This window comes from Colius striatus, chromosome 2, assembly GCF_028858725.1.
Source record: "Colius striatus isolate bColStr4 chromosome 2, bColStr4.1.hap1, whole genome shotgun sequence".
NCBI classification, from domain to species: Eukaryota; Metazoa; Chordata; class Aves; order Coliiformes; family Coliidae; genus Colius; species Colius striatus.
In genome coordinates, this window is record NC_084760.1 from 41,111,279 (window position 1) to 41,128,402 (window position 17,124).

General features: G+C 40.9%; 1 protein-coding gene across 1 annotated transcript in view; it reads right to left on the bottom strand.

Moving 5' to 3' along the window:
• CD2AP (CD2 associated protein) overlaps positions 1 to 16,016 on the bottom strand; it is a 90,568-nt gene extending 74,552 nt beyond the window's left edge. Inside the window, exon 1 of the mRNA XM_061990599.1 lies at positions 15,763 to 16,016. Within this exon, the coding sequence (XP_061846583.1) occupies positions 15,763 to 15,766 (4 nt within the window). The 5' untranslated portion in view covers positions 15,767 to 16,016. The remainder of the gene's footprint in view (positions 1 to 15,762) is intronic.
• Positions 16,017 to 17,124: the final 1,108 nt, after the last annotated feature.

The window sequence follows — 17,124 nt, forward strand, 5'->3', positions numbered from 1 at the left end:
GTTTAAAAGGATCTTGCATGCCTCCTGTATGTCCTCAGAAATAGCAATGACACATAGCAGAGACATTTCTACCTGTGCCTACTCCCAAGCGAGCCATACCAGTCATGCCAGCTCCAGTCCTGATAAACAGCTCTGTACCAAAGCAATAACGTTGCTTCCTACTCCTGAAGCTTTGATCTTCTATATGCCAGCCAAGCAAACTTCTGCTGCCACAAGGAAGGGACATGGGACAGGAGGTACTCTGCTGTTAATGCTGACCTCATATATCCAAATGTTGACTTACGGTCTTGTTTTAAGCAAAGTGCCCTGAGCCATCAGGATTCTTTCATTAGTTTATAATAAAACAACATAATGCCAAAAGAACTGAAAGAATGTCATATTGTTCTATGTTTCATTCTATTTTACCGTACTATTTGTTAACTTAGGTGCTGGGTAAACAAATATTGCTTTCAAGTACTAGATACCTTTAATAAGAACAAATACATACCGTTGGACCCAAGCTGATTCTACATAAAACCAGGTCAGCTGTGCCTACTCAAACTCTGAGAGCACCACGAACACCCTGTTGCCACCCAGCAGGGACTCAGTTTGGATCCCCACAGGATTCACTCCATTTGAATCAATAGCTTTCATATTCGCTCCAACATATTCCACTTCTCAGAGGCTCATTAGGTTTGATGTAGCATTAGATGAACAACAGCAATCAGTTACTATGCTATAGTGTCAGGCGTAATTCCTAACAAGCCCCCTTTCCACTTCCCCAGCATAAGGACTGATCAGACAGACCACCCTCCCTGAACTCACACTCATGCAGGGCGGTACTAGGGCAGCTCAGTCTTACAATTCCTCTTCCTCTCAGATTAAAATTAATTCTTTTGAAAAGTCTTTCCAATCAAAGACCATAGCACTGGAGAGCAAGAAAATGTATAATTCTTATAGAATACAATGTATCTTTTCTACCACAAGTAGCCATCAAAAGCCTGCTGCATGTTTGTGATGACTTCCAAGACTAGTTAAAAACTTAATGAGTACTGTCCAGTGCATACAGTAAGGATATTTTAAACTATTACAAAGATTGTTTTTAAGGAAAAAAAAAAAAATCAGAATAAACACACACCAGGGAAAAAACAAAACAAAACACAAAATAAAAACAAAAATCAAACCAGCAACAAAACAGCTCTCAAACATATTGTTTGAGAGTCTCACAATATCCAGTATCTCATTCAGGCCTTTGTTTGCACAAACTTGAGCACCAGCAGTCCAGCTACTGTCAGTTTCCCATTTTAATTAAATACTATGAGCTTCGAAAGAAAAGTCATTATCATTGGAAGACGGGAAGTAACGAGCTGAAAATAACAGAACTACCTTTCATCTTCCTAGTATATGAGGTCCCACCATATTTTATAGTTTCTCATGATCATGGAGACCTTATTGCATTCTTGTAATATATAAAAGGGGCTTTGAGAGAAGGAGAGAGAGTTTTTACCAAGGTCTGTAATGACGGGACAAGAGGCAATGGTTTTCAACTGAAAGGGGGTAAATTAAGATTGGACATAAGGAAGAAATTCTTCACTGGGGGGGTGGTAAGAAGCTAGAACAAGTTTCCCAGAGAAGTCGTGGATGTCCCGTAATTTTAAGTGTTCAAGGTCAGGTTTGATAGGGCTTTGTGCAACCCGATTTAGTGGAAGGTGTGTGTCTGCCCATGTCATGGGCGGTTGGACTGGATAACCTTTAAAGGTCCCTTCTAACCCAAATCATTCTGTGATTCGGACAGAAAAATCTTTTAATGAGGTTTTAACTAGGTGTTAGATACACTACACAAATAAAAGAACCTTTTCAGTAACTGACTTTAGCATGTTCTCTCTCAGAGGCATCCTGTGACTTTCAAGCTTCTTGTGAGTCACAAGATCCATCAGATCCTCCATTGAAGTTTCTCTCACTTTCAATTTTACATCTGCAACTGACAGGCAACTCCACAGAAGCTGGTCAAACTGAAATTAAGTTCAACCACTGAATACTTCTGCAAAAAATACCTTCTTGCTGCTACACCATTAACACCCCAATCACAAACTCTGAGGCAGCATAACAGCCAGTCAGCTCCAGTTGCTGTCAAAGTCAGTGAAAAGGCCATTTGAGCAAAGTTTCACTTTTCTGTTTTTTCTTTCCACCCTGCAGTGCCCACTATTTTTCCTTACTACTTTTGTAACTTGCTCTATGCTGAATCACCACATTCTAGCACAAACATTTCCTGCTTAGAGCAATAATCCTTCTACATTTTTTAGATTGCCTTAAAAAAAAAATAAAACCAAAAATAGCTGTCTACCCATGAGACAGTCTAAGGCCTGAAGCCTTGGTTCTGTCAGCACAGAACTGGTCCATCTGGAAGTCGCCCTGGATCCACCAGGCATTTTTAGATTGGGCAAGTCAATGGTGCATTCTCTAAGAAATTACTCACCACACATTTTTAATAAAAGACGATGTTTAAGTTCACAGTCCAGAACCAAATACTGTTGAAAATGTATGCTTTCCCTCACAAACTATTTCCACTAATGAGAAATTCATTGCATTCTAATAGCAACCACCTAAAACGTCAGCTTCTCAAGCAGGCTCCAATACAGTTAGCAAGATACTTTGTGAAGGAAATTAAAACGGTATAGCAGAAATCCTGCCCTGAAGCATTAAAAAAAGAAAACCATGCTTTACTTTCCTGCCCCAGGCTCCTGTAATTTTCTAGAATGCATTCTAGTACTGACCTCTGTGTATGACAGAACATACTTAAATTAAAAGTCTGACAATTTTCAGTTCCCTAAAGCAAATCATTTCCACATATACCCTCATAATTCTAAAATTGTATCCTGAAGATGACAAGTTATCATTACCAGCCATCTGTGAAAGAACCGTTTTAGTGATATGTTCCTCACTGCAGGTATATTAAACCAACTCTAAACCAAACATTCTGTCGTGTGTTCTCCAATATTATCAGAAATACTTGTCTTAAACTCAGTTGCAGACTTCATAAATGTTAAAAATGGGGATTTCATTTACCTCCTTGCTTCTATGAGCAGGAATTGCCAGACTCCTCCCTTCGTAGCAAGGGAAGACATGAAATAGAAATAGTACTTCAATACATCGGATTACCTACAAGTAGTTGCCCTTGTAATGACAGGAAAGGTCCAAGGGTTTTACTTGGGAAGTTACAATAAGCAGAAAGTGATGTTTTCTGCTACTTGCTATTTCCTTCAGTCTGCATAGAGCTCAAAGCATGAAACTAGCCTGGAAATGAGAAGTGAAACCTGCAGGAATGGTGACAAACGTCTTCACAAGCAAAGGTGAAAAGAAGTTATTAATTTAATATGCAGAGAAAATCAGGGATCTTAGGGGGCACGGGGGGAACGTACTTCAAAAAAAGCACACCATATTTTCTTAAACCATGACTCAGACACCGCTCCATATATAGATTTGCATCCCTTCCTCCGTTCCTTCCCTTAAGTTAATTTTATAACATCTATTTGGCAAAACAGTCAAGGTGAGTCACAAAACACCAAATTACAAAAGCTGCTAAAACAAAGCAATTATCAAAAGCTCTGAAGAACAAAAAGATTGTACTACATCTAGATGTTCAAATCCAAAGCAGCAAATAAGCAACAAAAGGACAACAGGGTCAACAAAGTATTTATAGTTTTCCCTTAAAACCTCCAGTAGATAATTAGCTCATAAAAACATGTTTGAAGCTGAAGACTGTTGTTTAACTTCATTAGAATTCTGTTTGCAAAGACATACCCATACAAAAAAAAAAGTCTGTATTTGAATCTTAAAAAAGTTTCTTTTCTTCAGTGTCAGGTCCCCATGCTACTGCAAAAGCTTCAGCTCCTCCTGTAGTCTTTTTCAGGGCTCTTCTAGACAAAAAGATCAATATGATCATAGCTCCAGGTTACAAACTCACGAGTTACAAAAACAAGAAGGCCTCCCAAAGCCTTTTGAGTTTAAACCAAAAGAAAACTCCTTTCACGCTCTAAAAAATAAATGCAAAAATGCTTTGATAGATGGCCTATAATTTGGCACATATCTAATTCAGAATGACAATTAGTAATTCTCCAAATATGGCAAGAATCTAGCTTTGAAATAAACTTATGGAAACCTAAAAGCATCATTCACAGTATGCACAAAGTGTTCCCTTCATCTTTAAAAACAGACATGATGCAACAGTCTGAATGGTCCCAGATTGGGATCTTGTAAAAACCACAAAGCATTCTTAGCATTAAAACAGGAGCAAGTGTTCCTACCAGACTTCATGCTGTCAGGACAGTCCATCCTAATTACAGCATTAATAAAATTAATTCACTTTTTAAGTGTGGGCATTTTAGTCAATAAAAAAAAAATGACTGATTAAAAAGCACAGAGATAAATCCTTATGTAACAGATTTTTACAAAAGCCAGTCAAAATGGCAAATTCTCAAGGGCACTCTACAATTTCAATCAGATAGTTTAAAGGAGATAAAACTGCTTCATTAGCTCAATTATATTCTAAGGGTTAGGAGATCGAGTCCTTTAAACACCCATCTGTAACATGAATTTTGAAGGATTTAAGCATATCTTATTAAGACCACCACTTAAACCTGCACGGTTTGCAATACTTCCAATCAGAAAGAACAAGGTTTGGAAAGACTTCTGGATGTTACTTACTCCAACATAGTCAGAGCAAGGCTAACCTCAAAGTCTAATCAAGTCACTCAAGTCATTACCCTGCTAAATTTTTTAAATCTTCAAAAGATGGAGATAAGAGCCATGCTGCGCACCTTTTCTGGTCCTCAATTCTCATAGTAATTTTTCTCCATCATATTCAATAGGAATTACCATTGTCCTAACATGCAGTCATTGACTTATATTTTTCACTGTGTCTCCAAAGAGAGTTGTCTTTCTGTTCTCCAGGCTAAATCAACTTCTTGCACACTATATGCATTAGCCTCCTAACCACACTCAACTTGCCAGTTTGTTGCCAACCCTCTTGCATCTGAGAAGAAAGAGGTGCAAAGTGGACTCAGTATTTTAGAGACAGACTTGAAGGTGCCAGGTAGAGGAAAACAACCACTCTTCATGACCTGCTAGCTACTATCCTGATCATGCCACCTAGTAGACAGCAAGGTCGCTCTTTTATAGATGTTGGATGATGTATTTGTGGCTTTGTACCCATAAGAGGTTCTTGTTTATCCATTTCCCCAGTACTACTGCACCACATCAACCATCCCTACCTCATCTACTCTGGGGTTTTTTAGGTACCTGAAAATAATCTTGACAAAAGCAGGTTTGCATCCTCCTTTCTCACTCCCAATAATTCTCACCCTGTACACTCCTTGGTTGAAACATGCCAGGAAAGTAGCATCTAAAAAATACAAACCATAATTTTTTTTTTTTTTTTGCAAAGTCAGCAGTGAAGCACCCAAGTCACAGCCTTCCCTGAGGAAAAGACTTCAGAAATGCCCCAAAACACTTGCTCTTGCAACCTGAATGTTGGATAATCATCAAATATGTAGCTTGGAAGTAGCTACACCATGTGCTGTGTCTTGCAGAGCTAACTGATAGTAACACAGAGAGACTGGTATTTGAAGAATTTGAGAAGGGAGTGGAAGCCTTACAGGAGATTATGAAAAGCTGTCTGGGGCAAGGGACAGCAGTCCATGCGGTCAGCAGACAAAGCACCTGACTGCAAGTTCATAGAAAGCTAACCCTCATCTCTACTGTTCTCCACACATCCACTTGTAGCGGTAGTTTGGATTTCAGAAACAAACTAAATCCTTTTGATTGTCCCCACGTATTTCACAACTACCAGACACAAGCCTGGTGACCCAACTTCACAGAAAAAAAAGAGTAAAAATCAAAAGATGAGAAAAAATCAGCAATGTAACTTCAGCTCTTTTTAAAACACAGGTCAGGATTCACCCCTTCAATTGCTGCTGTCAACTGTAGAAGCATGATACAATAGTGGACAGCAAGATCCAGCAACACTGTCTTCATAGGAAATCAGCATGGTCTTGCTGGATGGAGATGGCAGGCTGTGTCTAATTTACTGACAGCACAGCTTTATTTCATCTGCTATTCACCAAGGCTATGATTTTCTATCATTAGCTATCAGCCAGGGCAGGTTTTTTTCTACTATCTGCATGTTAGAAGCAATTTACATTGTAATCCATATACATACTTTATGATTCTCTCTCAGTAAGGATTAAGACTGAAAGAGCAAACTCTCTTCCCACAAAATAAGCATCTAGTAAGACGATGAACATATGAAAATTAGAGGAAGCAATTTTATGCACTCCCAGTTGTGCTTTGACTTGAGAACAACCATACTGTTAATTGATGTACAGCCCCACAGCACACATAGCTACAAGAAATGCCTTCAAGCTCTCTTCAAGCTGCAAAGGGTTTCCTCTAAGACAGTTTGCAATTTCCCCACTTCCCTGCACCACATCCTTACACAGATATTGATATGCAGTAAGAGCAGATCCTGTTATAATCAGGCTTCTCATAAGGTGAAAAAGTTAATGTAATGTTCTCAACGATCATATTCCACTTCACAGGTGAACTCTCCTTCCCTGTGTTGAAGGGCCAGGTACATTTCCAGAACCATGTATTGCTTGTGTCAGGCAAGCAAAGCAGTGTATTTGATTTTCAAGAGCCAAAATCAGCACAGTTGATAACAATTTATGCTTAATAAAAGGACTAAATTCTGCTGTTTGCACTTTCATGAAAGATTCACTGCTTCCGTACCTACCATACCCATGGCAGTATAGGATTAACGTACTTGCTTTTGTTCTCATGTCTACAAAAGGCTGACAATGCTCAATAATTTCACTGCCCTGATTTTGAACAACATTTCACTTAATCTGGATTCAGAACTAACTCAGACGAACAGAAAAAGAAGTGTTGACTAAGACAGTAACGTTTCAAACAAAGAGCTCACGGTCCACCCTTCAAACAATGAGAAATTCTGCCAACACTTCCAGGCAGCTTGTAAACTTAGCTAAATCTGTGAAGTCTCATAATAAAAACTCTGAACAAAGGAAAGTTCTTCAGTTAACCACTTGGGAAACCAAACTAGATGGGCTCTGCTTTTCAAGAACAGTTGCTTTAGTTGTTTACAGACGACAGCTTCTTACAGCAATTCAAACAATCTGCAGATGAAGAAATGACCCTGCATGCTCTCTACCTGCTCATTCCCACACCACTGCCTCTTTCCTCCCCCAAGCTGGTCTCACAGTTGTACTGCTCACGGGTGTGCCGGTTTAGATTCCTGCCAAATCAGCCAACTGGTTGTCTTCCAGTTGGATTCAGCTCTGGCCAGTGTCTTGAAACAGATCATCCCATGCACACATGATCATTAAATCTGCCAAAAGGGAAGATTAAAGAACACATGGATACAGGCATCATCCAGAGGACTGGCCATATCATGAAATGATGGATGTAGTACTCCTTTTGGCAATTTGTTCTAGCAGTTAAGTTTCCCTGATAGAAACATTCAAATGTTAAAATAAACAGCAGTGTATTTATATTTTAGACAGGTTTATTCTAGTTAATTACATTTATTGATTTATGACAGTACTAAATAAGCCAAACTTCATTAAAGCATTTAAGTGATGGGAACAATAAAGTCCAACCCAACTGTGAAAAAATCAGGATGTAGGACAGATGCATATTTTTTACATACTGTGCTCAGTCTTCTTCTCAAAACATACACACTACCGAGGACAACCAAACCCAGAAATCCACAAGTACCTCAATAACAAGTTTTAACTGTTTAGAAGCTATTTTCTCTTTGAACATATTATTAAACCAATTAAAAATTAAAAGAATGTGAGTTAGAAGCACAGTTTAAAAAGGACACTTGGCTGGCTTGGATAGAGAAAGATGACAAGGAATTTTAAAAAGCATTTCATAGATCAAGAACAAGAAAGTTGTGAAATAATCAGTTCACTGGATCATGAAGTCTTGGGGAGAGCAATTAATATAGACACTCAGAAGAAACTTGCAAAATTTCAACTTGGATCTAGTGTAAAGTAGCTGCAGGCTAAAATGGAAAAAGGAGAAATTCTCCATTCCCTGTATTCTGACATACAGTCCCATTCGCTCTCTTCTCACAGGACTGTGCAGTCACAGTAAGGCCACTCAGACTGCTGATATGATAGAGCCTGCACCTTGAATTCTGTGTTCAATTTTGGGCCCCTCTCTACAAGAAAACACTGAGGTGCTGGAGCATGTCCAGAGATGTGCAATGAAGCTGGTGGAGAGTCTGGAGAGCAAGTATGATGGGGAGTGGGCAGAGAGAGCTGGGGATGTTTAGCCTGGAGAAGAGAGGGCTGAAAGGAGACAATCACTCTCTACAACTACCTGGAAGTTGTGGTGAGGTGGAGGATGGTCTCTTCTCTCTAGTAATGAATGACAGGACAAGAGGAAATAGGCTCAAGTTGCACCAGGGAAGGTTTAGATTGAAGATTAGAAGAACTTTTTCACCCAGAGGGTTGTTAAGTATTAGAACAAGCTGCCCATGAAGGTGGTGGAGTCCCCATCCCTAGGGATACTGAAAAGCCATGTAGACAAAAGTCATGTAGATGAGGTGCCGAGAGACATGGTTTAGTGATGAGCTTGGCAGTGTGAGGCTAGTGGTTAGATATGATCATCTTAAAGGTCTTTTCCAACCAAAATGATTCAATGATTCTACCATTCCACAGTAACAAGCTTGTCAGCTTACAACACAGACTCAAAACCACTTAAAGTCATGGCAGGCCAGGAAGAGGCATCGCAAAACTCTTTTTGACAGCAGCCTAAAGTTATCTCTGCTGCAGCACAAGTATGAACCTGCACTCACAGAATGACTTCAGAAGAGAGATTACATGCAAAACAAATCCTTTCATAATTAAATATTCAAATTCAGAGTTAAAGTATGTGATTCTCCTTTACTAGAGTGAAAGCTTCATCAAACTAGCAGTTTCATTTCTTCACACAGCCAAGGTGGAGACATTTCTACCCCTAGTCCCAAAGGTGCATTAAGTGGAAATGAACTATTCCGAGAAGTTTGCTTATTGTTCTGCTTTGGTATATGTCCTGAAAATAAAATTTAAAAGAGAAGAAACAATGTAGTTTGAAAAAAAAATAAGACTAATTAAGTTAAATGGTATGTTTCCAACAAATCCACACTTGAAGTAAAGAGCTCAAATGGGAAGCAAGTAATTCCTATCAGACACAACTTAGACAATTGCTGTAAATCTGCTGCAGCTAACACTGCTGTAAGCAGAATCCTCATTCTCCCCCTGCCTCCATTCACTGTTTATGCAGCCATAAGCCTAGTCTCAATTTCTGGAGAGCTATCCCGGCTGAAAACTAATCCAGTAAAGCATGGAAGTTTTAGAAGATTCAGTTTGTACAAGCAAGGGAAGAGGACAATACTTGCTAGCCACAGGTAAATGAAGGCTCCAGTATAAAAAGATCAAACTGCGTAAGAGTCAAAAACATTTGACTAAGGCAGACCACTTAGTAATTTTATCCAAGAGGTAGAAACTGATGACTTAATGCTACATCAGGCAAATTTCCAGGAACTTGGGCAGAAGTGTCTCTTTTAAAACTAAAATAAAAACCATTAATAACTCCAATCCACAAAAATCCATTCACAGCAACCAAACTCAGCTGCTGCAGAAGAAAAAAAAAAAAAAAAAAAAGAAAAAAAGAGACTATCTAGTAGTGCTCAATTCCAAAACCATTTATATATTGCTCTACTGTCAAAAAGTATAATGCTCATAGTAATTTCGGTACTGTTAAGAGAGCAACATGAGCTTAAGCTGGTTAAATAATTTAAAGTAATACTTTATCTGGTTAAAGCAATAAGGGTGCTAAAATTGTCTTTGAGTTTCTTTAACAATGCTGTTATATTTAAACTCAAAATTTACAATCACAAAGCTCTTCAGCACTCAGGCACACAAGCAGACAGATCCTCACTTCTGAACTCCATCTGCAACCCTCCCCTGTGACATCACAAATCAGCACTGTCCCAATTGCTGAAATTAAAGGAAAAAGGTTCTTTTTTTTAATATTCTAATTTACTCCACCCTGAGCAATCCTGACTTATACCTTGAGGATGTTAAAGCCAATATTCTAAATGACCTCATATTATATTCTCTCCAGTGTACATCACCCCGAAAGTGGACAGATTTAACTCATTTGGCAGACAGACACATAGTGTGACTTTTCCTTCAGTCTAATTCAGGACTCACAGTAGGTGGTCTTAAATTTTTCAGGAAATACAGAAATACTGTTCAAAAAATGCCTACAAAGATTCAGGATTTTTCATTCAAGGTTCCTGAAAAAAAACATTTCATATTGATTTTGTATCAAGAAAGTCAATTCTGCATATGGCTAGAGCAATAAAACATAATCGCACCTAAAAATACTTGTTGGCATTAGCCAGAGAAAGTAAATGGCTGTGCTGATGTCACAACATTATTCAAATGAATTGAAGAATATGCTAAGAAACACAGAACAATTCAGAGTGATAGGAATCCACAGAGGCCATCTAGGCAAACATCCTGCTCAAAGCAAAACTAGAATACTAAAGATTTAGTTTTGATGCTTTTATTTAACATAGCAAGGGATCACTCTAGAAAAGAGATGACTGAACAGGCAATTTTACTACTACTGCTAACAACAGAACAGTGGAGGGAAATGCACAGGCAGAGTTATGCTCACACCATCACAGCAACAAAGTTACATAAAACTATTTCTCATCACTACGTGCCCAAAAAGAGATGAGACAGCAAAGGCATATGCATCCTCTTCACAGAGAGCAGGGAACATTTTAAATTGTTAGCAAATCAATAATTCAAAGTCGAAGACAAAAGCAACATCCATTGCAAGCTGAACAGAATTTAACTACATTTCAAAATATAGGAAGTCAATTTGAAAGAAAAAACAACCACAACGAAACATAAACAAAAACACATCATCAAGTTTAAATGGAACAGAAGGGCTAAATCCCTGTAGTGTATCACAGATACATTTTAAGTGCCCAGCTGGTAATCAGAGGTTGGACTAGTTGCTAAAAAAATCACTATGCCCCAGCCCACTAAGTAACAAAGTTCACCTGATCAACTTACACTTACTCACTAATGTCAAGATGACTGAAGTTGCTTTAAGCATTTTCATTGACAATATTTCTTAACCTAGTTTTATAATGTGTTTATAACGTTTTATGACGTGTTATGGAAATACTCCACCAGCAGTCATATGTGACAGCATCTCCAAGAAAGCAAAATGGACAGGAAGACCAGAACAATGACCATTAGAGCAAGGCAGACCCCGCAGCTGTCTCAGCCTCAGACACTACAGTGTGTATGACCACACATTTCCTGTGTTTATGCAACAAAAACCCACTATGGTACACAAAAAACCTAACACAAGCAGTCAAGGGAGTGAAAAAGGCCAGTAAAGGTGACAAAATTTCAAACACCTTATCTAGTTAAAACAAAAACTCTAAGAATCCTTACGGAAATAAAAGAAACCAAGACAGCAACTATCGTTACATCCCTGCGTGGAGTCAAGTCTTTAATAACACATACACATGGTCCTGAATAACTCCCCACAAGATGAAAGCACTATCAAAATTCAAATGACCATCCAGTAAAGGTGACCTGCATGCAAAATAGCTGGTACACAAGAAAAGTAGATGTAGAGAGACTTCTCAGGCTGAAGCCATCAAATAACCATTTACAGTTTCTCAAAAGTACAAAAGAGGCTGAAAAAGCATAGTTTTAGAGGAAATACTTTCATGCTAAAAATACATATTTTCCACACATGTCCCCATGTGTGGGGATTCATGCTAAATAGGGACTCATTGCCCCAGGTAGCCATAGAGGGCAAAAGCCTTCTTTGTCCCCCTTAGTACAGGTCCCTGATGGTCTGTTCCTTCTACTAAAAAAGATCCAGTGAAACTACAAATACCTTTGAGCAAGTCTAAAAATTACTAATTGCCAGATCATGGGCTTTTATAAAAAAAATAAAGAACTTCCCAAGATGGACCTTCTTTCCACATCATGTGACTCCCTTCCAGCCCCCTCCCACCCCGGGAATCTGAGTGCAGCACCTCATACATCATTGGGGAAAAAAAAAAAAAAAAAAGAGGCGAGAATTGAGCTAACAGAACCTCCGGCATCTTTTGATGGGGCTTCTCCTCTACTTTGGCCCAAACTCGGAATCCACTAACTCTTCCTAGTTACTGTAATTTGTTTTCCCAGTTGCTTAGGCACCTCTCTTCCAGAGGTCAACTTTTCATCATCTTCCCTCACAGTTTTGTCTGGCATAAAGATAATGATAAGAAAACACTTTGCCTAACATTACCAGCACAAATGCAGTCAGTCTGTCAACATTAGGCTCATCAAGAACCCTAGGGCAGAGGGATTACAATAACTTGTGCTTCACATTTTTTTTCTTCAGTAGCTTACTGTGAATGAAGTTCAACTGTACATCGCATCTCACATATTTTGTGGTAAAAATATTAGCGGAAGGACACTTGACTTGTCCTATCCCTCTTGTTTGGGGGTGTCTGGAGTCAATTTGGCCAGGGGAAGGAGCATGCTATGTTGTTGTTTGTTATTTCTGTTTTGGCTTTTTCATTAGAGAACAAACATCAAAGTAATGTTTCAGTTGGTTCTTATAATACTGCTATCGAATGCTGAAACTGTCTGTCACTGTCCCTATGAAAAGTATTCAGTCTGCTTACAAAAACCTAAGGTTTCTTTTTCTGTTGCCAACATGGTGAAAAAAGCAAAAGGCTTCACACAAGTTTAACGTTCAATGAATTTACTGGTCTCTGTAGATCAAATATATTTATGTATATTTATACTTATTCTGCTAGCAATGAAGAAGTATGCCTGGCTTCTTAATGTATTCAAAAGTTATAACATTTTCTAAACATGAAGTGCAGCAGATTTAAATGTAACTAACTTTGTGGGAACCAGAAAGCTTGCACAAATGTTTGGAAATAAAAAGGAGGAGGGAAACGCATACAGCTAAAAAGGTACTGACAGAAGTCCAAGAGTTTTCAGTGTACCACTTTAGCAACTTATCAACTGTTGCTGGAGTATTTCCGGTTTAGTTTTAGCTCAATCTTCCTGTTAACGTGCAAGTTGTATAGTCAAAACATTTCTCAACTGTAATTAGGAAAATTATCTGTTATTGAGTTACAGAAGATGTTATAATGTACCAATACACGGAACTCTACCTTTGACTATGACAGCAAAGAGATAATTCAAATAAAGTTTTTCGCTTTAATTCATCTATTTGTAGCACCTTATATTGAATCCATGTGATTAATCTAGTACAGCAGGCAAACAATTATATTGATGGTGCTCAAGCATGAAACTAGGCATTACTAGTAGCTTTATATGGTATAGTGTTTGTCAACCTACGATAATATCCTCCTCCCCATCTTTTAAGCATCTCAATGACACACACTCTTGCGACACTGATTTCCAGCTACTACAAGAACATAAAACAACCTGTTCCAAGGCGTTTCATTTTTCTGTCCTTCTCCTTTTGGTTCCTCCAGTCATACTGCCCCATTCTTACCTCTGCATAAATCTCAGAAGCCTTTGTTTGTCAACAAACACCTCAATGGTCTCATCTAAGCCACCTCCTACATGTAAAATCTCTTCCATAAGCTGACATAAAAAGACAAACAATCTCATATCAAGAGCCAGCTCTACTATGACATCAGCAATAAAATAACAAAATAATGAGTCCTCAAGGTAAATGTGAGGCCACCAGTAAATACAGTGAGCGCGGTGCAAACTAGTTCATTCTTTTTCCACTCTTATTTTTGAGACATTTACTATACATTCCTTCCTACTTTCAGTCACAAGCAAATAACACCTGAAAACCTGAATAAAAGACAATATCTTCACAGAGAATATGTTGTGCAAACAGTTATAGAAGTTTGCCAACATTCTGGCAGAAACAGTTCTATAACTGCACATGCACACAAACTGCTTCGGTTATAACAACATGTGCAAGAACAACACTACTTGACACAGAGTGTTTGCACCCACTCAATTCATTTGCTTCTGGAGTGGTAATAATATGCTCACTACTGTCATCAGAAGAGGCAGAGAAAGCAGCAACACTTAGGAAAAGGAAAACTAAGGAAAAAATGCATTAGAAGGTGTCATATAGAAATCCCTAGTCATAAACTGGACTCAGTTCTTGATTAACAGTACTAACAGTAGTCCTAACTGCATACTAACAATTTTAATAACCTAGACCTATCATATGTAAATGTTTAGGTATTTCATATTTCACCATGACAGTCTGAGTTCAAAATGTTCAGTTAGCACACAAAGCCATAACATTTTAGGAACAACCATCATAGGCCACTGCAATGAGCTGGATAGACGCTTCTCACTTGCAACTAACACAATACAGACCAAAAATAAAGAAACAGTAACTCTCACCTATCCTGAACTGTCATAAAAGCTAAAAAAAATTGGGTTCTTTATAGAGTTTGGTTTGTACCACAATTTTAATAACCCAATTTCCCTTAATATTTTCAGACTTCAAGTGTGCTTTGACCACATAAGACAACTTTAACCAAGATGAAAACACTGCAAGTATGCATTTATAATCAAAAAGAACACAAGTCAGAAGAAGTACGTATCACTTCACTAACTGCATGTTTGATCTGCACACCACGCAGTTCTTCCCCTTTTTTTATGTGAGGTGGAATACAGAAAGCTATCTAAAACCCACGTATTCTTCCACTTAAAAACCTTAACTGTGCGTAAAAGTAGCATATTCGCATACAGTAGCATAAGCACACACATGCCTCTTAACACACCAAAACCACCGCAACACACACCCTTCCAAAAGTACATTAAGCAGCTGATGTTACAGACGGCAAAGAGAGTAAGGGATGCAATATAAAGATAGGAAACAGAGACAGATAAAATGGCCAATGGACCCTTTTGGAGTTCAGTGAGGGAATTCTGAATAAGGAAAGGTGGCTCTGAAGAGTGCTGTTTAACTCACTGGTTCATACTTCCCCATGCAGCCACTCTTACATTAAAAATTAGACCAGGTACAACTGATTGTTTCAAGTGTAAACTTGAACTGGCACATTACGATAAAAAGGAATACTCTTGAGTCGCTGTATGCTCGCTTTTTTTCCAAGTCAACACCTTGGTGGAGAAACGGGTGAAGGCGCAGCTCAAACTAAAGCTGGGTAAGAAAGGTGAGAGGGGCTGGATTCAATCAGAAAAACTTTTATCAAGCTCCCTTCAAGTAGCACCAGATCACTGTTCGCTATATGACTGCAAACCTCGCTCTCCCCAAGGAAAACCACGTAATCCCCGGCGCTGCCCTGCGCCCTCTCCTGCCCGGGGCTCCCGTCGCAAGCCCCTAGGAGCGGCGGACAGGAGGGAGCGGCCCCGGCCTCTCCCAGCTCCGTCCCGCCAAGGAGACAGCGTTTACCGCAGCACCTGCGGGCACCTGCTGCCGCCAGCTCCCGCCCGCCGGGCCCGGGCGTCCACGGCAGTTCCTCCGGCCCCTCCACCGGCCTCCATCTTCCGCGAAGGCACCTGGTACCGGCAACGTTCCTTCCTCAGGGGGCTTCGGGGGCTGCCTCGAAGCGGCACTTCCCGGGCAATCCAGATCTGTGCCCTCCCCCACAAACAAAGGGCGATGGAGGCGGTCCGGAGGAAAGAAGGGGACCCGTCTCGCCGAGCTTACCCATGCTGCGCCCGCCCGCCCGGGCTCGGGCTCGGCGGAGCGGCTCCGGGTCCCACCGACACACTCAAGCCAGGCACGGCGGCTCCATCCGCGCCGCTACGGGCGTGCAAAGGGGCTGTTCCGAGCCGCCGGCGGCCCGAGGCAGCGGCGGCCACAGACGCGACCCAAACCCTCCCGTCCGTTCGTCACTCCCCGCCACTGCCGCGCCGCGCCTCCGGCGAGCTTCGGCTCCGGCACCGGCGGCACCGCCCCCACCCCGCCCCGCCCGCGGCGGGGGTCGCCAAATCCCGCGAGAGCCGGGCGCCACCACCCCCACGCCGCCCCGCCGTTGCCAGGCGGGATGACGTTAGCGCCGCGTCCCCGCCCCGTGCGGGAAGGTGTCCCCGGACGTCCCCGCACGCGCCTCCGCGGCGGGACGAGCGGCACGGCCGCTCCCCCCACGCACCCGTGCCTCTCCACCTCCCCGTTTCAGTTTTGGGCCGAGCCTCCCGCCCGCCTCGCGGTCATTTCTCAGGAGACGCCGTGTCCCCCTCAGAGAGGCGATGTCCCCTTCTGACATGAGGTGGGGGCCAGCTGTCGCCCCCGCACCAACAGCTGCCCCCAAGGGAAGGAGCTGTCTCTGGGCTTCACAGCTCCTCAGCAAAACCCGGGCCCTGTGAGGCCCTGGGGTTGTCCCCTGCATTCAGGGGTTTCCCCATATCCTCCTGGCTTCAGCCGTTACCCAAAAAACACCCGTCCTGGGCAGCCCATTTATAGGCCAAGAAGTCTTGAGAATCGGGGTCAGTTGTGGCCCCTTCTCCCAGCTCACGGAAGACGGAACAGGTTGACAGCAGGAAGGCCTAGGGAGGAAAGCGGGCAGGTCCTCTTGTCCTTCGGGACTGCTAAGGTCGTGTGCATGTTTGTGGGCTTGTGCATTGCTTCTGGAGAGTTCATGGTTAAGATGCACTTAAGAAAGGAGGAAAGTGCTCAATGATATATCAGACTGCCACTGTTTAGATTTTTGTGGGAAACTCGGGAATGAGTTAAAACGAGTACTTAGAACTAAACCAATCTAAAGAAAAAACAGTCACCCCGAGGCCAAAAGGACAAGTAAATATGGTCTGGTTTTGATGAAAATCAGCGAATATAACACAGGAGGGCTGCAGATATCCTTTTATGAGGGATTCAAAATGAGCCATTTCAGCCAAGCTCATGATAAAATTAGCCTAAAAGAATGTCAAGTATTTCCAGGAGTCAGCTTTTGCTTAGCATCTTTCTCATGGCATATAAACAGAAAATGAGTCAGATAATGAGTACTGAAGATAAAATGTGAAGTCTGAGATTTTAAACAAGCAAATACCATATTGTAGTATGGTATTTTGT